Source organism: Sciurus carolinensis, chromosome 12 (assembly GCF_902686445.1).
Source record: "Sciurus carolinensis chromosome 12, mSciCar1.2, whole genome shotgun sequence".
NCBI classification, from domain to species: Eukaryota; Metazoa; Chordata; class Mammalia; order Rodentia; family Sciuridae; genus Sciurus; species Sciurus carolinensis.
This window is the reverse complement of record NC_062224.1, coordinates 83,554,687-83,578,467: the sequence shown is the minus strand read 5'-3', so window position 1 is coordinate 83,578,467 and position 23,781 is coordinate 83,554,687. Positions and strand designations below refer to the sequence as shown.

Here is a 23,781-nt window from a genome sequence, read left to right as displayed (position 1 = left end):
TCAAGCACTTTACACACCAGCAGTCTCCACAACAACCCTGTGTGGTGGAGTTAAAACTGCTAGTTTCAAGGAGAGGAAACTCAAATTCTCAGAGGTCAAGTCACTTACACAGAGGTCACACTGTGGCCAGGTGGCCGGGCTGTGATCTATCTTCCTCCAAGACTGCATGTTTAACACCCAGCCAAGAAAACCAAGCACATACCCTCACCTTTGGTTCCTGGCCAGGTTGTGATGGAACCTGGCTACTCTATGGCCTTCTCCAGCTTAGAGAGAAGAGGAGGAGCAGGACCGGGGAGGGATTTGGGGTTCTGCAATCACTTAGCCAGACCTCCTGCGTGGACGCCAGGGTATAGCTCACATGCCCTCCAGAGGTTCCATCCAGCATGCTGGGCTCAGCAGGGGCACAGGGCTGGGCACTTCCTTCCTGCTTCCCTCCCCCTTCCTCACTCCCACGCCAGGTAACCTGGCGCTCACCTGTGGCGCACAGGTTGGGGCGCCGACTTCTGGGCCGGAGGGATCTGTACGCGGGCAGCCTCCCCCATGGCCTGGATCCAGGCCTCCTGCTCCTCAGGGCTCTCAGCACTGAAGAAGTAGGTGCGGACGCCAGCGTGCTCGGCCTGTGGGGAGAGGCAGTGCGTGGAACTGGCCCCGGCCTCATCTACCCAGCACACAGTCACCTGTAGGGAAAGGACACCAACACCCCCGGGAGAGGCAGTCAGTCGGCCATTCCTGTACCTGCGGCTCTTCCCCCAGCTCGAGTTCAGGAGCCAGGTGAGGACATGGGCCACAGCTGGCCCACGTGCTCCACCTGGCAACCAGATATCCGCCTGGGCCAGGTCTCCAAATGCTACCAGGTAGCCCGGTAGCCAGGTTTAAGCCTACCTGCCCCGCCTGAGGTGATTATAAGCAGGAGGGACGATTACCACACCCACTCTGCCCTCCAATTCCACATTTGAGTTGAAAGACAATTACCCAAGGGCTGGGGGAGGTGGCCCCCGGAGCACATGCCAATTTTAGCCCCAGCTTCCCTGTAGGAAGCTCACCCTGCCTCTTCCTCGAGGGGAGACAGCCAGGCCCCTATCCACGGGCATGCAAGGGCAGGCACTGGCATACAGATGGAGCACACTACCTAGTTGGCGGCTGTGAGCAGGCACAGCGGGCGGGAACCCAGAAGAGAGCTCCTGTCGAGGAGGGGTCCTCAGGCATCAGAAGGAGAAGCAGAGAGCAGGTCAACCAACACCAGAGGGAGAGACAGACGACGAGGCAAGAGACGGTGAGGAGCAGGGGGAAAGGGGGGCTCACACTGTCCCCTTTCACTCAGCATCAATCCAGGAAGGACAGCACCCAGCAGTGCCCAGCTCGGGTCACCAAGGGGTGGCGGGGCACGAAGAGCGTGCATTTTGGGAATCAGGTTGGTGATGGGTGGGGAGTCGGGAACCCCAGCTTGAACCCCACTCTGCACCTCACCAGACCTGCAAACCAGCTGCTCTCTGGCTCAGGCGTCAACTTCATGGGGAGACTCAAGGTTCTCAGGCCGCAAGGAAAAGAGACCATAAGACTAGATCTTTCTGGGACCTGAGTATACTTGCTAAGTGAGACCCTCCCAAAAAGGCAGGATGGCCTACTCCATCTCACTCAACTGGCGGGACCCAGATGTGACTGAATCTCAGAGGTGAGCCTCCTGGCAGCCTGACTCTTCAGGTGCTAATTCCTGGCCGGCTGGGGCTTGGGGAAGGAGAAAGGCCAGGAACCTCTGACCAAGACTCGGGGCTCTGCTGAGCAGCAACTTCGAGCCCACACTCTCATGATGCCTTCTGGCCCACGCTTCCCCAGATTCTCTTGACTGTAATCAGTCCCGCCCCTCTACCTCTCCCTAGCCCTGAAACTCTCCCCCGCCCCAGGGATTGAACCCAGGGGTGCTTAACCACCGAACCACATCTCCAGTCCTTTTTTAGTTTTATTTAGAGACAGGGTCTCGCGCTAAGTTGCTTAGGGCCTCGCTAAGTCCCTGAGGCTGGCTGTGAACTCGCCATCCTCCTGCCTCAGCCTCCTGAGCCACTGTACGGGGCTCATCCCTGGAATTCTTTACAATAGGAGCCATTACCTAGCAAGGGGCAGGGATGGGCCTCCTTCCTCTGCCTTCTGCAGGCTGGTCCCTACCCTCTAGCAGAGAGCCCAGTATAGAGAGGGCAGGAGAGGCTGGTGGACTGCCTGTGGAGCTGAAGGAGGCCTCTGGGACTTGAAAGGAGTAGAGAGCTCAGGGCCCAAACAGGCCCTCTGGGTGGAGAACACAAGTGACTGTGGAGGAGAGGGAGACACGGGATTGGTGGCGCATCTAGGCGGGTGGGAGTGGGCAGCTAGTGACTGCTCAGTTCAGCAAGCATCCAGTGAGCGGCCTGTGAGTTCAGCTTGCACAGGGCACCAGTCACAGGGAAGGCAAAGGCTTGCTCTTTCGCTTGAGCTCACAGTCACACTGGCGACAAAACATGCCACAGGAAACAAGGAGCAAACACAGGCCCAGGGACGAGTGCAGGACAGGGCAATCAGAAGGCCTGGGAAAGGATGGGGCTACTGATGGGGAGCGGGAAGGGGTGCGGGCCGTGACTATGAAAGGGGCCAGAGAAGTGAGGGAGGTGTCCCGGCAGGGCAGCCCCCGAGGGGCCAGGTTAGGAAGGGGTAAAGCGTTCAGTGGCAGCCCGGGCAGGCGGGCAGGCGCAGTTCCTGGCTTCTCATTATTTACTATCCAAGAGCTTCGCTGGGTGGCCGCAGCAGGATAAGCCTCCTGTCTGTCTCGGCTCCCCTCCCCCTGGGGAAGGGCCACTGAATAACCACAATTGGAACCCTTTGTGGGCCACTGAGCACAGCCCAAAGAGCCCGGTCTTAAAGAGGCAGTGCACTCCTGGGCAAGGCGGAGGAGGTAAGGGGCTGGTGGGCACAGGAGTGATCTCGGGGCTTTGTGGCCGGGATGTGTGCCAGTCATTCCAGGATGTTATCTGATGCCTGCAGCTGGCACAGCTTGGAGCTGGAGTATGTCTCTGACAGGTCAGGGGGAGAGCAAGACAGGCTGTCAGCTGGTGCGTGGGTCAGTGTGAGAGTGTGTGTGTGTAAGGCAGGACTGTTGTTGGTTAGACAGCCTGCTCCTATTTCCCCAGCTAGGACCTGGCTCCCTAGAGTCACAGTTTTATTAATTGTTCACTCTGTTCACACCTCTGGTACACAGAACCCTGGGAGGCTGGAAACTAATTATGTGCCAAAGAAGTCCCTCCTTGTTCTTTGGTGCAGAACACACACGTGCTGCCCACCTCTTTGCTATTGCCATGTGACCAGAGTCCACAGGACAGAAAGGGCCCTAGGAGCTCAGACACTGGCCTGGTGTGACCCGCAGGTCCTATTATTTAACACCACCGTTTTGGGTTTTCAGGGTTTGGGATGGCGATTCTCTACAGGGGGACAGAGGGCTTTGTCCTAAGGAAACGCACAGTCTAGCTTATAATTCTACATTTGGAAAATGAAAAGAAACCTAAGGTTTTTGCATCACAAAGCACAAAAAGGGCATGAGATTTTTATAGTTTTTAATGGGTCATGAATTTTTAAACGTGGAAAAACACTGGCCTAGGAAGAGCCAGCTGCAAGCACGAGTCTTTGATGGGAGGATCCCCCGGGGGTTCTGAGGGAGTGACACGGAGAGGCAGCCAGTCCCATTTTCCTGGCACTTATTCTCTCAAAATTGTCATCTACAGAAGTTTGCAGCTCTGGATTGGAACAAAGCTCAACTCTGAATTTTCTCTAAAGATGGCAGTTTCAGGGCTGGCGAGATAGCTCAGTTGGTAGAGTGCTTGCCTTGCATGCACAAGGCCCTGGGTTCGATCCCCAGCACCAAAAAAAAAAGATGGCAGTTTCAGGAAGTTTGGCTGGAGGAGGGAGCCTGCTCCCTGGACCCAAGGTGGGGAGGAAGGCTTTTCAGAAAAGATCCCAGAACTCCACAGCCACAGCTCTGCCTCTGTGAGGGATTTCCCAGGGGCAGACCATGAGGCAAAGTCCAAGGGCCCAGGACATAACTTTCTTTCCCAGTAAAAACTGTGGTACCACTGAGGCACCTCCTACTGCTCCACCAAGGGGAATCACCCTCGTGGTCCCCGAGAAGAGGAAGGGGTCCCAGCACAGCCTCACCTTAGCCTCACAGTAACACATCCTGAGTCCAGGGGCCACTGCTACCCCCACTCTCCTCCATCACCACATGGATTCTCCAGAGAGATGCTCTTGACCCTTCTCTATTTCTACGCTCTAGAAGAACAGGCCTCCCTCCCCACTGGACCTGGGAGAGGAAGGCCAACTGACCTTAAAGGTGTGCTTCCGGCTGATGTTGTCCGAGGGCTGCACTGCTGCAACCCGGAAGCTCAGTAGGGGGATGCTGCCCAGGATGCTCTCCTCCTTCTCATCTGCCAGGAAAACAGGCACAAGAGTGTGTGCTTATGTGTGCGCCTAGGCCGGCGAGCCAGAAGCACACAGGACCAACGCCCACCTGCTACTTTGCCACCACCAAGAGGCACTCCCCAGGTCTGGGGGCCGGAAGGGCCAGCGGACACTGTTCAGACACTGGACTGTAGAAGCAGATAAGAGAGAAGTAGTGCCCACCCTCAGGGTGTTCACATTCCAGTGCACAACCAAGTAAATAAGGCAGAGTTGACGTTTCTGGAATCTTCACCTCTTATCAGGAGTGTTCTAAGTTAAATGCCTTACTGGACTCAACCCTTCAGGCTATCCCACAAAGAGATACCAGTATCACCCCCATTCAATGGGAAACTGAGGCCAAGGAGTTTGCCCAGGGTTCCTTCAGTAAGTCAGTAGTGGCTTGGTCTTTCCACCCAAGAAGCCTGACTCCAAAGCTAGCCTTGCTGACCCCATCCCATCTAACCTGCCTCGTTGAACGTGACAATCCCAACAGCAACGTACACCTCAGGGGGACAGGACGGAGCAGGGTGGTGGTGTGCCCCAGTCCTCCGGCACTCTGGCTCCTCTGGGTAGCTCTTTCCAAGGCTCCCAGCCCCCTCTCCCGACAGCCTGCTTTGCCTTTTCCTGCTACAGACCCCCTTTATGGCCCCTGCTCTCCACGGGAAAGTGTGCTCCTGCATGGAGCTGGGGGGCCCTGTCCTCCCAAGATCAGGCTAACGATAACTAACAATTGGGCTGTTAGGTAATTCATCCTGGATCTGGAGGAGACTGACGGATTAGCTAGTCAGGCCCTCAGCTGTCAGCAGGAGGCCAGAAAGGGCAGGAGTGCTGTGTGGGACAGGTGGGGGACAACTATGCAGCCATGGAAGACCCTCTCCTCTGCCTGGGTCTGCCGTGTATTCCAGGGCTGCGGACTCTCAAAAACCTTCAGTCCGGGGCCAGGAGAAATCTCTGTAGGGTTGTAACTCCCAGAGCTCTGCTCCCCTGCTGTCCCATCCACAGATCCACAAGATACTTGGTCTAGGATTCCGCTTCTATTTAACCCTCACCTGGTGCCAGAGGAAGAGGTCAAATGAAGGAGCAGGAAGGACTTGAGGCTGGACTTTGGGAAATCTGAGGCTGCCAACCTACTGAGGAGACGGGCCCTGCCTGGCAAAGTGCAGGCCAGCGTTTAGGAGCTGCTCTGCTCTTTCCCTGCTAAAACTCGGGTGGCAATCTGATTCTAACGTGCGGGTGCTGAGAGGTGGTGGGTCATGAGAGGGATGGACACTCTTCTCACGTGGAGCAGGCTCTTGGAGGCGAGGCACCCTCCTGTTTGGTGCCATGCGCGTGTCCCCTCTTCCACCTTCTGGCACGAGCTGAAGCACCAGGAGGCCCTCCCCAGAAGCCAACACAGGCGGCCCCATGCTCTCGGGCCTCCCAGCCTCCAGAACAGTGAGCCCACATAAACCTCTCTTCACTGCGAATTACCCAGGCACAGAAAACAGACTAAGCCCAGAGCTGTCCTGAGACCACCCCTCGGTGGCCTGTGACCCCTTTTCAGTACGTCAGCCCCTCCTCTGTAGAGGCACTGGCTCTCTTCCCAGGCCAGTCCTCGGCTGCTCCGGGGCAGTCCACTTGCCGGGGCTCAGCACTTGGGGGCCGGGCCTGGGCAAAGTCTTTTCCCGCCAGCTTGGGCTTTTCTCTGTACCTAGCCCTGGAATCCGCAGCCCCTTCTGATCCCTCTCCTTGGAATTCAGTTTGCTGTAAACTCAGAGCTCAGGGACAGTGGCAGCCTGGGGCAAGGAGGTCACTGGGTACAACCTTTGTTTGCCCGAGTTAATGATTCATCAGATTGCTCCCAGGAGGTCTTAGGAAACAAGGGCTCAGCCATCCTGAGGCAAGCAAGCCAAGCAAGAACCGAGAGTAGTCTCCCCTCTCACATCATTTCCCCTCTGTCTTCTCGTCCCCTTCCTCCTGCCACCACAGTAACCTGACAATGCCACCATTGCTGTCATCAGCCCTGCGCCCTCTGCTCCCTGTGACACATGTGGCTATGGATATTTTTATACAGAAGGTTGTATCAGAGGTTTGCCCTCCTTCGTTTTACTTATTTATTTATTTTGGTCGGGTAGCAGGTTAGGGGTGAGTGCGGGGGTGGCAGAGCGCAGAAGCTGGGGGTCACTCACTCGTCCACTACTGACTGAACACCAACTGTGTGCAATGCAATGTTTTAGGTGCTGTGGACTCAGAAGTGAACAAAACTGCAGAAATTCCTGCCCTAATGACCAGGCTGTCCATTCTAGTGGGACAGGAAGAAGACCCTCACTCAAGCCTCCAGGACGAGGTGACCTCTAGTACTAACTAGGCACCCTCTTCATTCTCTTCCAACCCTTCTGGACTTCGCCATCCATATAACTCTCGTCCACCCACTGTGTCACCAACCGGGCCCAGGACACCTAGCACCTAGCAACTGACACCATTGCTGAACAGGAATTGAACTAGAGAGTGAATGAACGTGAGATGGCCCAAAGCCCTGCCACACGCCTCTGGCGCCAAGTGCTCCAGTGGGGAGAGCTGCCCTGCAGGGCCCGGCCAAAGGACATCCCAGGGGCAGGCTCACCTTTATAGTAGAAGAGGCAACGGTCCACCAGGACGAACCAGCGCTTGTTCCACTGCTTCACCCCAGAACTGGCCTGCGGACACGGGGAGAGATGGACGTGAGGGGTTGTGGGCTGGGCAGGGAGAGGAAAGAGCGCCGCAGTTTACAAGGACATCCTGGCCCAGCTGTAGTGTGTGGCAGCAACGCCCCTGGAGAGCGCAGAGGCAGGAGACTGACGTTAGATTCCTGCCTGTGACTTTCCAGTTCTGTCATTCCGAGGCTTGGTGCCTCCTCCGGGGGAAGATAAAAAGGGCAAGAGAGGAGCCAGAAGGAGTGAGCGGAAGGCCAGGCAGGGATGAGGCAAAGCCAGCCTGCGGACAGCCCCCGCCTCCCACCGCGGCAAGACGGACCTCGAAAAAATACACAGACTGCCACCAGCCAGAGGAATCACAGCGCTGTGGGGAGTGGGGGTGACGGTGGGCAGAACGGCAGGGTGGCCTCACCTGTTTGAAGAGCCAGCCCGCCTTGGTGACTGGTGCGTTGGGGTTCCTCTTCATGGAGTGTGAGCGCTTGCCAAAGGCGATGGCTTTGCGGGATGTTCGAGTCGCCTAGGGAGACAGAGAAGATGGCCTAACCTCCTTCCTCTCCTTCCTTGGGCTCCATCTGCAAGGGCGCTGGCCCTCCAGGAGCGATCGCGCTCTCCAGCTTACTCCTGGCTGCCCGCACGCTGAGAGACCCAGGAGCCACACCTGCTGCTAACTCAAGGAGGTGACCTTTCACTTCCTCAGCTCTTTTTTTCATCTCTAAAATGGGTCTCAAAAGAAGAGTCCGAGGGACTGGGATGTAGCTCAGTGGGTAGAGTGCTTGCCTCACATGCACAAAACCCTGGGTTCAATCCCCAGCATCACAAAAAAAAAAGAAAGAAGAGTCCTATCACTCTCATAACTTTGCTATTTTTCTTTGGAGTTAAAAAGAAAATTTCTCATGTCACTCCTGGCCTGTCCCTCTTCCCCTACCCTTCTGACTCCCTTTCTCTTTCACAGCACTTTCTGGAATCCACTCAACTCTCAGTTAATACCCCACACATCAACTCCTGCTCATTGTCTCAAGCACAACACACCGAAGAGCTGGGAGAAGAAAGGGGTGCTTTCCTAGCTCCCTACCGTGTGGACCCTGTCGTGTGGACCCTGTCACTCAACAGTCTGTCTTCCTTGAAACACACTGCCTGGCTTCCCACTACTTAACCCTTCGCCATCCGCTTTTAGACCCTTTTTTCGGAGTCTAAATGTTTTTGTTGGTTGGTTGGTTGGTTGGTACTTGGGATCAAACCCAAGTGTCCTCAACCACTGAGTTTCCTCCCCAGACCTTTTTATTTTTATTTTTTGAGATGGAGTCTTACTAAGTTGCCTAGGCTGGTCTTGCAATTCTCCTGCCTCAGCCTCCCCAGGAGCTAGGATTGCAGGGGTGCACCACTGTGCCTGGCTTGAGTCTAAGGATTCTGATGCCAGATATCCCTTACCCACCCGTGCCCTTGACATCCTCAACTCCAAAACCCTCCATCCTCCACAGCAGCTGCTCACGCCTAGGCTACACCTCACAGTAGACAGTCAGCACCCCAAGCCGCCTTCCCACTAGCACCTTCCATTCTAGAAGTCCCACTTGCTGATTACTCTATTCCATCCTTTGGCCTTCTTCCCTCCTCCATTACTTAATTACACCAGCTTTTCTATTCCACTGAGATCCCTATTTCCCTTTTGTTCTGGATTCATCAGCTGCTTCCTGGTTTTCATTATTTCCTTCCAAAGCTGGACTTGAAAAACCCATCCACTGTTTTTCTGCTTCATCTTCTCTGAAACTCAATATTCCAAATTAATCAAATTATCCTCCCTCCCTGTACTGACAGCCAGATTATGGTGCTGCTAGAGGGAAAAAAAAAAAAAAAATCGTACTGCAGAACAGATGAGGTCACTGCAGACCCAGCTGGGCAGAGCCCCACACACAAACCCCTCTCCCCTGTCCTCCAAAGTCCTCCAACCTCCCAGCCTCCGTCCTCCCCACACTGGTCCCGGCTTCTCCACAGAGGAAACTGAAGTTACCATATGTGCGCCTCAATGCAGTCCCTTTTACCTAGAAAATTACTGCCCTCATCACTATCTCTGCCTCTTTTCCTCCAATGTCAACAGAAGAGGTGTCAACTGCCCTTCCACAGCTAACCCTTCTGGCCCGCCATCTCTTCTGAGACTTTGCCCTACTGACCACCTCCTCTCAAGTCTGCCTTTAAGTGCCCTTCTCCACTGGCTGCTTCTCCTTGGCCAGCATGCCCCACCTCTCCATCGGAGGGTGGTGCCTCTCTCTCTCATGATCCCCCACATCTCCAAAATCCCCCTTCACCCCCCGCCCATGGTTTAGATACAAGGTGTCTCCCAAAATTTCATGTGTGAGACAATGCACAAAGGTTTAGAGGAGAAATGATTGGGTTGTGAGAACCTTAACCCCATCAGTGAATTAATCCCCTGGTGGGGATTAACTGAGAGGTAACTGAAGGTGGGTAGGGTGTGGCTGGAGGAGGTGGGTCATTGGAGGCGTGCCTTTCAGGTATATATTTTGTATCTGGCAAGTGGAGTCTCTCTCCCTCTCTCTCTCTCTCTCTCTCTCTCTCTCTCTCTCTGCTTCCTGATCACCATGTGAGTGGCTTCCCTCTGCCATACTCTTCCACCATGATATTGTGCCTCACCTCAACTCCAAGGAATGGAGCCAGCTGTTTTTGGACTGGGACCTCTGAAAGTGCAAGTCCCCAGGTAAACTTCCTCCTCTAAAATAGTTCTGGTCAAGTCTTTCAGTCACATCAGCAAAAAGGCTGCCTAAAACACTCCCTGCCCATTGTCAGGCAGAATCCACTCTCCCTTTCTCTTCAGGGCTGGGCTACTAGGAAGAGCCCACATTTCTCTCCTCCCAAAATTCCCAAACTTCCTCCGCCTCATTCTGAAATGGCTCTTGCAATGCTACTGAGCTAAGGCCACTCAGTCCTTGATCCCTCCAAAGCACTATTCATTTTGTCCTTCCGGGACTCTTTGAGCTCTGCACACTACTATTGTCCTTTCAATACCTCCACCTCTGGCTGCTCCTTCTCAGTCTCCCCTTCCTCTATTCTAAGTGTTGTTTATTACTTTATCTGAGGTTTTTATTATTATTATTTTTTTTTGGTGCTGCGGTTGAGCCCCGTGCTGTTCACATGCTAGGTAAGCCCTCCTCAGCCAGCCCCGCCCCAGCCCTGGAGCTTTTCTGGGCTGTGTAAGCTTATCTATAACCATTGCTTCAACCACCAGCAACAGGATCAGGATTCCCTGATCGCTATCTCCTAGCTCCACTCCACTTTATAACTGGTTGTCTGACCAGGATTAAGCAAGAGCAGAGTCAAACTCTGTCTTTCTACCCAAACCTGCTATTCTGTATTCCTCACCTGGGTGAACGAGACTGCAATCCACCCTGCCACCCACACCAGAACTCAGAGCTTCCCTCCTTCCTCTACTCCTTTCTACCATCATTGATACGGGGCTGAAAAGATCTGCTTTGATGTTGTTGTGTAATCAGTGCCGGGGATCAAACCCAGAGCCTGGTGCGTGCTAGGCAAGTGCTCCACCACCAAGCCACACCCTCAGCCCAAGTCTGTCTTCTTCGCAGAGCCTCAAATCTCTTTTTCCCTCTGAAATTCCACTGCTATCATCTTGCAGGTCCTCATTTCTTCTTGCTATTCATCCTGGGCAATGAATTGAGGGAATTTTTCAAAAACACATCATCATGTGATTCTCTCACTTCAAATGTACTAGCTCCCATCACTTAGGAGAGAGATGAGCTATCCGAGCACAGCACAGAAGGGGGATCCATCTGTAGATCCCATCAGGTCTGTAACCCAGCTCCTGCCCCTCTGGCCCTGCCCCACCTCTGCTATCTCCTCCTCCTGAACCTTTGCTCACCGGGGCTCCCCCACGAAGGGAGGGCATCCTCCCTCAGCTCCCACAACTCCCAGTCCACTCTTTAAAATCCAGCATAGACTGCCCCTCTTCCACAAAACTCCCTAACCACCCACCCCCACAGCAGTTAGCGACTCTGGACATCTGTAGAGTATAAAACTTGTCACGTTGCTCGGCGATGTAACTGCTGGCTCTCTGTCTCTACTACACGAGTGAGCTTTTTGCAGGAAGAACTTTGATTTTGTTCATCTCTGTATCACCTGAGTCAGCAAGGTGCCAGCCACAACAAGCACTTGGAATAACACTTGTAGACAGAAGGAAAGAAGAAATCAGGCTTTATTATACACTAGGAAACAAAGTTGTTTTCTGGACATTACTATCAAAAGTTCACAGATAAGGGCCAAGTCGTGCCATCTAAAGAAGCTATTGCCTCCCTAAGGATATGCAAATCCCTAAATCCTCTCCCCTTCTCTCTGCCACCAGAGCAGTGGCCTTTCCAGTCATCCCTCCCCACCCCCCCGGCCACCCCTCGACCTCGTGGCTGTGCCCAGCTTCCCCACAGCCACAGGTCAATCCAACCCTCCACCTGCCCTGTCCTCACAGCTGGACTCTGAAGGAAAACCACACTGGCCTGTGGATCAGGCGCACGGATTCACCCTCTTCAACCTCAGGTGACCTTTCAAAATTACCAGGCAGCCTATTCTGTGTCCCTGGCTGACCACCATTCCTGTTGCCCAAACCAGTGCTGCGTGTCCTTCATACCTCTGACCTGACACCTTCCCACGAGCCCCTTCTCCCAGCAGAACGCCCCACTTCCTTCTTTCGTACAAAAGTGGAAGCAGTCAGGTGGGGATGTCTTTAATTTTCTGGACCCCCACTCTCAATTTCACATACTTTCATGTTCATGCATCTCAGAAAGAGGTGCCCTTCCCCCACCCAGGCTAACACACGGGCACCCCGACACCATGGCTCACTGGCTTCCTCTTCTGAACCTGCCTCCTAGGACTAACCCTGCCCCTCAGGCCTCTGCCTAACCAACAAATCCCCAGCCTCCTTCCCTCCAGTTTCTAGTCCCCACTCCACGTTTTCCTTCCGTCTGACTATAGTTCATGACCACTTGTTATATATTTTATGAAGCTCTAGAAGAAAGAGCACAAAGCTTCCAAACATAAAGAAATGATAAGGACAGGGAAATGCTAATGAGCCCGATGTGATCAGGGCATGCGGCACGCAGGAGCTGAACTACCACATGGAACCCCATCGACATGTACAATGAATATGTGCTCATCAGGAATGAAAGGAGAGTGAAAAACAAATTATGACCTCATGCACATATCTGACTGCATGGCCGATATGGTAGTATAATATGTACAATCAGGAAAATGAGAGATTACACTCCATTTACGTATGATCCATCAAAGTATATAAGTGCATTCTACTGTCATGTACAACAAATTAGAACGAGCTAAAAAAATTTTTACAAAGTCCTTTAAAAGTCCCTTTTTGAAATCTGTCAAGTATTTCAGGGAAGTAGAAAATAATATGCAGCCTTCCCGCTACCTTTTCCTTCCCTGGAGGTAACCACTGACCCAAAATCAGCCTTCCTATCCATGGTTATATACTTGAATTGCAGCTGTTCCTATAAATACGTAGTACTGCTTTTCATATTTGTACATTTTACGTGTTATATTTTCCATACTCTGCAACTCGCAGAATCCATGTTTTCAAGATAAATCCTTGTTAGTGCACAGAGAACGAGTTCAGTTTAAGTTTTTTTTTTTTTCATTTTAAGTTTTGGAGAATACCCTATTTATGGATTTCTTATCGTCTTAGAACCATCATCTCTACCCTTCCTGGTTCCTCCCTCTCCTCTCTCAGTCCCTCTTTCCCCTCTCAGCCTTGCCTTCTGCCCTCATCACACCTCTCAGACCACCTTTGTCCTCCAGCTACAACCCTGTCACCCAAACCAAAGGACACAGTTCGCAGCCCTGGTCTTGCGGGGCCTCTTGGCAATATTCTCCGAGTTACTTCTTCCCCCTGGGGGTCACTTTCTTTATCCTCACTCTGACTCCCAATCACCGTGTTCTTGCATAGATCAATGTTTCTCAATGACAATGGGTGATTTTGTCCCCAGAGGATATTTGACAGTGTCTAGAGACATTTTTGGTTGTCATAATTGGAGGGAGGTCCTACTGACATCGAGGGGGCAGGGACCAGGGATGCTGGTTGACATCCTTCAGAGCACAGGACAGTCCCACACACCACTGAGAACTGTCAAGCCTGGATGCTAAGAGGGCTGAGGCTGAGGACCCAGGCCTGCATGTTGGTCTTCTGCAAGATTCCGGTCTGAGTCATTGTCCCTTTCCACTCTGTCTTCCTGGGCCACCTCACCTGTCTGCTGGAGCCTACAGAATGAGCTGGGTAGGTGAGAATTTCCTAGAATCCCTGAGATCACAATAAGCATGCGCTGAAGACATTTCCTGACTGCTTTGAGGGACTGTACTTACCCGAATGTTGGGCCGCTCTGGAGGGACCTCGGACACCATGTTGTGGTTGGATATGTCACTATTAGTGGTAGCAGGGCGTTTCCCACCTGTTTTATTGGACATGTCCAAGGTCGATCTGATTTCAAAGTGACCAGAAGAAAGAGACTAGTCAATGGGGAAGAAGCACTGGGACCGCTATCCTTCCCGCCACCCTGCCACGCACTGTCCAGCATCAGCTCGAAATCCAATCTCCGAGGTGCCGCCAAGAGATCATCTCAAGAGTTTCTCTTCAGCTCTCCTGGGATAATATGCTGGTCATCCCAGATATTCTCTTCCTTCTCTTTTTTATTTAAAAAATCTAGACCCTGGGACTCCAGAACTCCTTCCCTCCGAATTTCAAAGGTATAATGGCTCAGGGGTCCATGAGTCAATTAATTTTCCTTTCCTTTTTTTTCTCCTTTCATTCAGTGGGCCAGAACCCAGGGTAGGCGAAATTCGTGTTTAGCCCTCAAGGTTATATGAGATTCTCTGACTCCCCCCAGAGGCCCCTGGATGCTATGCTAACCTCAGTCCTGGCTTTTGCTCCTTCAGTTCAACCTGTGGGGTGCATCAACCTGATTTCTGCTAGATCCCAAGAAAAGGGGATGGGGTGTCAGGAGATGGGTCCCAGAAGCTTCCAGTCTCAGAACTGAGATGAGTGATCCCAAATCCCTTCCCTTTCCTTCCCTCCCCATGGCCCTCCCGATCCCAGGTGCAAGGTGGCCGTGGGATGGTGGTGACAAAGGATAGAAAGGCCAAACACTAAGTAGAGGGCAAACTCACGTTTTCAAGTTGAATTTCTTGTTTTCCTCTGGGACTTGGCCAGTCACTGGGTGTCGAAATGTGTTCCGTCTTTCATTGTGGCTGCAGGGGCAACAGAGAGAGAAGCCGTGACAAAAATGCAGAGGACAGAGACATGCACCAAAGAGAGAACCGACCCTGGGCAGTGACAGGGACAGGAGACTGCATAAGAAGCTATACCCCTGCACCACAAAGGGGGCAAGAGGAAGGACAGGGCTTGAGTGGCAGAAGCTGCCGCTGGGGTGAGGGAAGAGAAATGAAGTCTTGTCACCAATCACTAGTCATCATTGGCCACTTACTAGAGATTCCCCAGGCTGGGCACGAGCCACACTTAACTCATTCAGTGGCTATCCCAGGCACGCACGGGGGTGGGGGTGTTTCAACTGTCTGTCCAACACAGTCAAGATTTCATGTGTGGCAGGTTCCCAACCAGGGATGCTGCCTGCCAGCGTTCCGCATAAAACATGCTCCCTCATTATTTGCTGAAAGAACTCTCCTGTGACCTTGGACTCCTTCTCTCCTGCTTTATGCTTCATTTCTTTCTTTAAATGAAACGGGAGACTCAGAAACTCCATTCTTGAGCTTGGGCTAGGACTCGCTCCTGCTCTGAGCCCAGGGTCTTCCATCTAAGGGCTACTGGATGTCACCAAGACATCGGGAGCTGTCAGGCATCAAGGTCAGTGCTGGCTGAACAGTCAGATCTAATTAAGGGACACTGTGGCTGGGAGTGGGGTGGTGTGTTATAAGGACAGTCTGCCAGGAAGCAAGAACCAGGGGCGGGGTGCTGGCGAGGCAGATGGGGAGCGGTGCATGGAGGCTCCTCTGGGGAGGCACTCAGTGGCTCTGCTGGCTCACTGTATGTCAGGCCAGCTCCGGGTGGGCTCTCAGGGGCATAAGGAGGAAGACAGCAGACAGACCGACCAAGGCAGGCTGGGGCAGGGGTCTATCTGAGTTGTATTCCATTAGCAGGAACATAGTAGTGGACATTTGAGCACCCAGCCCGTGGGGGCTAAAAGAGCTTTAAGGTGAACTTCTCCCACCCCTCAAAAAATATTATGAGAGCCCAGAGAGCACAAGCTCCAGCGGATTCTAAGAGCGGGCACAGGGACAGATGCTAAGGCGGGGTCACTTCAGCACACCCACAGCAAAGAGCCCGCACTCTGTTCAGACCGCCACAGGTCAGTAGCGGGGAAAGAGAACTCAGCCCCTTCAGTGGCTTCAGGAAAATAACCTTGTGGGCACCCTCTTTCAATAGCCCAGGGCACACCCCACCTTTGTGCTGTCTGCCGAAGCTAAAGATAATATCAAAGGGTATTTTTTCCAGCTTCCAAACTGGTCATGTTCAGATGTGAGCCAGAGACACACAGGAGACAGAAGCACAGCAGGTAGTGGCTACCGCCGATGGGAAAATCTGGGTTTGCAGCCCCGGCTTGCCAGCCAGGACCCCTCCAAGCCTGGCTGCTGACTCTAGAACACTGAGATCCACTCCCCACTTCCCAAATGACAGTTCTACAGTCCCGCCTCCCTCACGGCTGCAGGGAGGATGTGCTCCTCAGCTTAATCACAGGGGCTCTTTGCAAGGAAAGGTCCCTGCCTGCAGTTACCCTTGTCCCTGGCTCTGCCCCCTTCGAGGTCTGTGCAAAGGCAGTGGTGACAGCGAAGGTCCTTGAAGTGAAAACTTCTCCGCTTTTACCCAGTGGCGTGGGGCACTTGCCCCCCCCCCCCCACCCTTTGCCCCTCCAGGCCCCTTCTGCTTTGCAAGTCCCCGGCAGTAGCTACACGGAGCTTCCTGCAGGTACAGAGAGACACACAAGCATGCATGCAGTCAGCTCTCATCCAAGGTATGGCACACTTCTCCCTGCCCCAGAGCCTCCTACCCAGCAACCCCTACAAATGACGTCCTCTCTCCATCCCCACGCTACCAATTTCAAATAGCTTCCCCTTCACAGGCACTGCAATGCAGCAACCATTGACCTAACTACGCTCTCCTCCCAGGTCATGGCCAGCAGACCCCTCACCGCCAAGCCCCCAGGTCGGAACAGGAAGAGTGCCAACACGGCCCGCTGCGACTTCGCCAGGCTCCCGGTCTGTGGAAGAGATCCCTACCTGACTCGTCGATCAGCCCGAAACTTCAGCATCTTTTTGGCAGCTCAGTCCCCAGTTCGGCAGCCTCAGAGGACCCGCCAGCCACCCTGCTGCTACCATCCCTCTGAGAAGTAAGTCCTCTGGTCCAACCCGTAACGCTGTGGCAGAGGTACGGCACAAGCGGTGGCAGAGACTCTGCTGGTTGCCCCTCTTCCTGGCTCTGGCATTGGAGAACAGGGAGGGCGCTCTCCCTGGGTGGTGGCAGGGGTTGCCCAGGTGTCCCAGCGGGCCTGTGGCTTCCTAGCATTCGGCTGGAGAACTACCGGTCAGAGGACTGGAGACCACATAAGCAAGGAAGGGACAAGACAGCATCCTCCCTGTTCAGGTTCCCAAGGAGAAAATGCAGCCACGGGGAGACGGGCGTGCACGGAGCAGGTGAACCACCTCCAGGTAGTGCGACCTCACTGAGCTAAGGACACAGTGGCTGGGCGGGCGGAGGAGCATGGGGCTGCATTCCCATCTGCACGGCAGAAACTCATGCCAGCCCAACCTGCAGGGAGACAGTGCTCCTGTCTCCCGGCTCCCAGCCCAGACACGGCTCTGGAGCTGAAAATCCACTAGCTTCTGAGAGACCCTTCAGAGCCTGACGGCACAGGGTTAAAGGAAGCTCCAGGTTCGTTCCCTGTTACTGCCACCGCTGCTGAGAGGCTGAGATTAATTGAGGAAGTCTCCTTTCTCTCCTCTCTGCCTGCCCAGCCTGCTGTACAGACAGAAGCCATTGGCCTCCGCCAAGCTGCCCTCAGACCCAGCCGCTCGCTTGCCCTCTGGGAGCCGTGGTCCAGCTGTGAGGGACTGGACTTGTGGATCCAGAGTGTGGATGGGCGTGGATGTTGTGGAGCCAGAGCCGACGGCAAGGAATTAGGCTTCTTTGCTCTGGCGCAACGGAAGGAAAGCTTCCTTCCAAGGCTTGTAAGAAAGAGGGCAGCAAATGGGGCTTGAGAAGGGGTCACTGTGTGTTTATTGCTGCAAATCTTCCCAGATGCAAGATGATAAATTCCAGCTGGTGCCTGTCAGATCAACTCACGAGCAAGGAGGTTTGCAATGATGTTAATTCCCCCGAATTCCCCAGAAGCCAAAGCTAGTCAAATCTCTCTCTTTCCTAATGTCCTCCTTGTCTTGGGATCCTTGGTCTGCAAGGACTTCTTGAAGGTCACCTCCTCCCACCCCTGTCTCCAGGCAAGCAGGCTCACTAATCAATGCTCATCTCAATGAAAGCACCTTGGTGGTTTGTAAAAGGTTCCAGCAAAGGACACTCAGGCCCACCCACTGTTACCTCACACTGCCAAGATGTTCTTTTTGATATCAAATTCCAGTTCCTCTGGGCTTTCTCTATTATTCCATTTTGCCTTCACGTGACAGGTTCCTTTCCGAGCAACACGGCTCTTTTTAGCAACACCAGGCATTCCGTTGACATCATAGTCTGTTGCTATGGTAATTCTGTGATATCACAACAGACCCTGAAAAGGAGGGACTAATCTAATTTTTTGGAATGAAGACAGAACCTGGTCAGGGAATAATGTCATCAGTGAATGGAAAAGCAAATGGACAGCATTATTATTTAACCCATGAAGAGACAAGCCAGTTGGCTATAACTGGGGTCAACAGCTGCTGATATTTAAACAGCTAATCCTAAATCCAAAAGGTCAATATATACAGCCATTTAGTGGGACTTCTGCAAATGATTTATCCTGGTGACAGGAGGCCTAAGTTCTCAGAGCATGCCCTCTTCCTGTTGCTGAGTCAGTTACTGGAGTTCCTACTGTGGTTTTGCAGAGCTGAGCCCTCTTCTGAGGTCTGTTTGAGGTCCCAACCTGTGCACAGTAGGTGCTCAATAAACATTTCTTAAATGAGTGAATGAATGAATAAAAGAAACTCTTGGTGTACTGATTCAGCTTTTAGTCACTTGTATTTGGAGTCTGACATTATATTACCAAGGGCTTCCCCATCTTAGCTCTCTCTTAAAATTAATTACTTCCTCTCAGAGAGAAGCTCTGTTTCTGCCCCCTCGCCCCCTCACACAGCTTCCCCGCCTGGCTCCCCCCAGAATATATAGTTTGGCTCAGATCCATCTTCATTAGGAAGGAAAGAAAATTAAGCTCATCTGCACAGGAGGAGGAGGGGGTGGGGTGCATTGGGAAAATGAGTTTTCTTCCTCTAGGAGGCAAAAATATCCCCTTTTCTCCTCAAGCTGAGCTCAGGGGCCTCCCACAGCCTTTGCTCAAGTGGCAAGCTAAATTAACTTCTCTCCTGCCCAGTGAGGAGCCGAGGAAGGAGGAAGGAAGGAAGGCTCCAGGGCTTCCCCTGCTTGCCGAGAGCTCTGAGACCCCATAGAAGGTCTGGCTGGGGCGCCTTCCCTTCACCACCAAACTGCTCGGGCGACAGATTTTCATTTTAGGTTAAATGTCAAGAACCTCCCGGGAGAACATGAAAGGGGAAACAAGACTAGGTACAAGAAGAGGTTCTCCCTCCTCTCTCCTGGCTTGTGGGATGTCAGAAGCTTCCATGGCTTAAGGGCAAATGTTATATATACAGACCCGAAGGTCCTCTCAAATTCCCCCCCAAGAAAAGGGAGAGAAACTCAGTAGAGGAGATTTTATGGTGGAGGCAGGAGCATCATCCTACACTCTGGGTTGCCAGTAGGTGGTCACTTCCTCACTGGTCCTAAGAGGCGACCCCAATAGCAATGCCACCAGTGAAGAGAGAACTTGGCAGGACAGAGCTTTCATGCAAGAACCAGCAAGAATTCGCAACGTGACTTCACTTCTTTGGGCCTCCGTGTTCTCACGTGCGATGCAATACCTTCTAATTCTATGAAATGATAGCTGCAAACTTTCAAAATGTGAAGTGTCTTATGCCTAAGATATAATGGCTACGATCCTTCTCCTTAAGAACAAATCCAGAAATACAGCTAGCGCAGGAGGTAGGAAACGGAAACCGTAGGCTGAAGTAGATGGTGTAAGGGACAGGGGCAGTGGGCAAACACTGAAGAAGTGCCACGACCAATCAATCACAAAGAAGACACGGGTCTTCTCCACTTTTCAGACCCTTGTCTCTCCACCCTGTTAGGACCCTATGCTTCCCGGCCTCCTCAGCATCTGAGTGGCCCTACATACTTACAAACAGCGAAATCAACTGTCTTCATGACCCTTTGCTGGCGTGCATGTGAGCACACAGGCACACTCAGGCGCCCAGGCTGGATGCCCAGGGCCCCCGCTGTGATAAATATTGAACAACTAGAGAAACACACTCCACTCCTTCCACCCTGGGGCCCCTCTTGGTTATCTGCCCTGTACCACGCTGCTTCGTTCCACAGCTCCTGAGAAGCTGCTGACAGACTTAGCCCTGGCCCAGCTTCCATCCTGAGGACACCCTGGCTTCTGGCATTCCAGCTCATGAAGCAGAGTGAGGACTGGGGGGCGACTGGGAAGCGGGGCTGCCGTGGCCCACCCCTCCCACTTCCTTCTCAGCAAATTCTGAGCCAAGACTGTCCACACTGAGGGGGGGTGTCGGCAGCCATGGAGGAGGTGAGGGTGAGGAGAGCTCGGCTCCTGCTCCCTGCCTCCCCCTCTGGATCTCATCTTCATTGTCCAGGCGTCTTATCTGCTCCAGCATTCTGTCCCAATTAAAAAGCAGCTCAGTTTACATTTCCAACCATCTTGATGTGCCAGATTCCGGAAGCTCCGCCAGCCATTTCTGGGAGAAAACACGCTTCCCTAGCCAACTTCTCCCTTCCGAAGCCCCTGTTTTCCCACCGCTCCCTGCAGCATAAAGATGAGGTCAAAAGGGGGGTGGGCCTGCAGCACCTCAAGGTGTCTGCGGGCAGGAGAAGCCCCCTCAACAACTCGGTCTGTTTTCCACGTGCACCTGCAGATCAAAATGCCAGCTCCACAGGTGCCGGGGACCAGCTGCCAGCGGCTCTCACCTGGCAAAGTCCTTGTTCTCTCTTTTCTTCTCTACCCTCGCCCTGCCCCTCCCTTTGATGCTACAGTTATTTGGAAAATGGCAAAAATTGGGTGCCCCCTCCCAAGTTTGGCCCACCCTAAATGCTAAGACCGCTGGGCTGAGGGTTCAGGAGACTGCTTAGCCTGGTCTGCCCTCAGGGCCCCTCCCCGCAACCCAACGCATCGTCCCCACCTGCTGTGGCCAGGGACGGAATGCCAGGGGAATTCCACCTGCGCTCAGCCCTACCTCAGACAGAGAAAAGCCGGCTCAACGGCAGGACGGGCACCGCGCAAGAGGCCCTTCCAGCCCAGGCAGCCACCCTGTCCTGACTCCTCCTGGATTGTCCCTTACTCTTACAATAGGAGCCAGAAAAGCCTAAGGCAGAGTGTGTGTGTGTGAGAGAGAAGGAAAAAGAAAGAACGGATACCAAGCCGCAGAACTTTGTGCTGATCTTCTACCCTCTGACTATTTGACTTTATGGAATTCCATTTGCCTTCTGAAAAATGATAATAACAGGGTGGAGAGTCAGCACGACCATGCCAGTTATTAAAATATTGAAATTCCTCCAGGTTAGCTGCTGAAGAGCCTTCCCAGTGCCCCTGCCCCACCTCCCTGACCAGTGCCCAGGACCTCACTGCCTCTCAATGACCCAGAGAGACTAAGGCATTAAGCCTGGGCCATAGGGCCCACCAGAACTTCAGGCCACTGTCCTTCCTAGCTGAAGAAAAGACTGAAGACCGTTCGAAGGGGTGGCCACCCCCTAACTACCTGCATACTGACGAGCTTTCTAGGGGAGTCAGAACTCTGCTTCTACCACCTGGAAGCTGTCAAAAGCAGAATGGAAGGCATTTCCCCCTTACTGTGACCCAGCTTGGAGAACTGGGGCAAGCCAGCTTCCCAAGCTCCCCACGGTCTGTATGCTGTGTGCTCTTGTTCTGTCCCTGCCAAGGGGAAAAGGAGATCGTGCTGACGACAGCCCCAGCTCCACATTTTCCTTCCTCCAACCTCCCCAGGTGGCTAGGCCAGACAGGCAGAGAAAACCAAGGCTCCAGTCCCCTCCCCTGGCCTGGTCTCCAGGGTGCCTTCTCCTGCCAGTCAGCAGGATAGAAAAGATTCCCAGGGGTGACAGGGCAGTCCAATCATTAATTATGCCTCTTCCCCAGCTGAGTCCAATTCCAAACCCCTACCCTTCAGAGGCTGAGGCGGCCTAACGGTCCACTTCAGGGTCTATGGAAGGTCACTGGAACCATCTCTCTTTGTTCCTAACTCAGCAGATCCAGTTCTGGAGTCCCACAGAGAGCAGTGGCCCCACCCACCCCACCCACGGGGAAGAATTTTACAAAGTGCGCGAGTGGAAAGTAATGGAGCCAGGCTCGCTCTCTCCCTCCACACCCTCAAAAGCACCAATGCCTTCTTGGTTCCCGACCCAGCAATCTGAGACAGTCAAGCTGTTTTCTCATTTTAACAATAAAACAATGGTACTAAGGGATGCCGTCCTCAGTACACTACACAAATTTCCCACCAGACAGCAGAGAATGAAAGGGTCCAAAGCTCCCCAGGGGTATGGAACAAAGGGAAATAAAACTGTGCCATCCTCACGCGGGGAGACAGGGAGGAAGGCGGGGGCAGAGTCAGGGAGGCTGAGGTTTGTGGCCCTCGCCACAGTGATCAGAGCGATAAGGCCAAATTCACATCTCCTCGGGTTCCCCAGCCCTGCTGTTCACCCCATCTGAGCTCCTCATCTCCAAGAAAGAGAGATCATGAGTCACTGGGAGACGCTGGCTCCCCAACACCTGCTCCAAGAACACAGTGACAAAAGCCACAAAGGGTTTCACCGGTAACGCCTGTGGGCTACAGATCTGTGATATGGAGTAGGGGGGTCCCTATACATGCAGTCTGGCAAGAGGTGCCCGGGTGTGGAGGTCTGGGAGGGCGGCCACATAGAGATCGCCCACCGCCCGGGGCCTCCTTCATGGCTATGCCCAAGGCCCAGCTCCCGACCAGAACGGAGGAGCTGCCGGCAGAGCAGGGCGTGTGCGGCTCTGCAGGGATGTTGTGTGGTGACTGGAGATGATGGGAGAACCAGCCTCCAACCCCTCGCCCCGGGATGGGATCGCTGGGTGACTTCCATCTGCCTCATGCCCTCGCCCCTCCACTGGCCAGTTGGACTGATGAGAGTCTACACAGCAGGGGCTTTGTCTGGGGATGAGGAAAGTAATAAATCACCCGGAGCAGGGAATAGGAGCCTGGACAGCTGCTCCTGCAGGAGCAACCTGGGAGGCTGCACGGGAAGAGGGTGGCCAGGCAGGTGGGACGGTGGCAAGACCATGGTCTGGCATTGCTCCTCACCTGCCCTAGGTAGTGCCAGTCTGCCCTGGCCCTGGGAGGGCTCAGCTGGTCTTCTGTCTGAGAGCAGGAGTAATGCAGCAAGCTGGGACACAGATGGATGGTGGGAAATTCTGAACACCTCTTTTTGCCAGGAGTGAGGAGTCTGGAACTTCCCGTATACTTGGGGAGCTTGCCAAGGGCTCTGAGAGCAGAGGAATCTCCCCAGATCACTTCTGCCATCGGGAGGCTCCAAAGGGAGATTGGGAGCAAGGGTCACCCATGGAACAAGCCAGAAAATAACTGTGTCCAGGAGAGCCACCACTGCCTTTCCCCTATGTGACAATCCTTCATCCATTCCCCTGACATCCCAGAGAGGAAAAGTGAGATCTGGAAGGGCCTTGGAGAACTTGTGAAGAAAACTGTCAAGTGATAGCAAAGTGTCATGGACACTTTGGATTCTTCTTAAGGAAAAGGGCAAGATCAGCAATCTTGGAGTCAGGAGACTTGATGACCAGTACTGGTCACTTTAGCTCTGTGCAGTTTGGCTTCCCTGTCTATAATGTGGAACAGTACCAGGGTGGCTTGGAGGATTAAATGAGATCACATATTTAAAGCTTGGCACATAATCATTGCTCGGTAAGTGGCTGATGTTACAATCATTTATAAAATAAGGGAATAAAATAAGTAGCACTACCCCAAATCTGTACTATCTAATTTAAAAGACATTAATTATGCATGGCTATTCAAATTTTAATTAAAATTAAATAAAATGAAGGTTTCAGTTCCTCAATTATAGTAGCCACATTTCATGGAGGCTCAGTTGCCATGGTGGTTGTTATCTATCACATTGAACGGAACAGCCCTAGAACATTCCATCAGTGTAGAGCACTGAGCTAGATGGTCTCTAAGCCATCTTCCAGTTGTAATATTTTTGGATTCTATGAGACACTTAATTCCAAAGAAGTTTATCCTTCCAGCAGTTGATATGTGCCCAGTGTACTCAGGAAATACAAGGTCCCTTATGGTCCTAAACCAT

At 53.1% G+C, this 23,781-nt stretch overlaps 1 protein-coding gene across 4 annotated transcripts in view; it reads right to left on the bottom strand.

Annotated features, from left to right (window-relative positions):
• Plekha6 (pleckstrin homology domain containing A6) overlaps positions 1–23,781 on the bottom strand; it is a 144,238-nt gene that overhangs the window by 32,533 nt on the left and 87,924 nt on the right. For 3 of the 4 annotated variants that reach the window (XM_047520103.1, XM_047520104.1, XM_047520105.1), the window contains exons 4-9: positions 14,313–14,393; positions 13,512–13,626; positions 7,537–7,641; positions 7,055–7,127; positions 4,339–4,439; positions 475–677 (exon numbers count right to left, since the gene is read on the bottom strand). In XM_047520103.1, coding sequence (XP_047376059.1) covers positions 475–677; positions 4,339–4,439; positions 7,055–7,127; positions 7,537–7,641; positions 13,512–13,626; positions 14,313–14,393 — 678 coding nt within the window. The remainder of the gene's footprint in view (positions 1–474; positions 678–4,338; positions 4,440–7,054; positions 7,128–7,536; positions 7,642–13,511; positions 13,627–14,312; positions 14,394–23,781) is intronic. The other variant, XM_047520106.1, reaches the window with a different exon arrangement.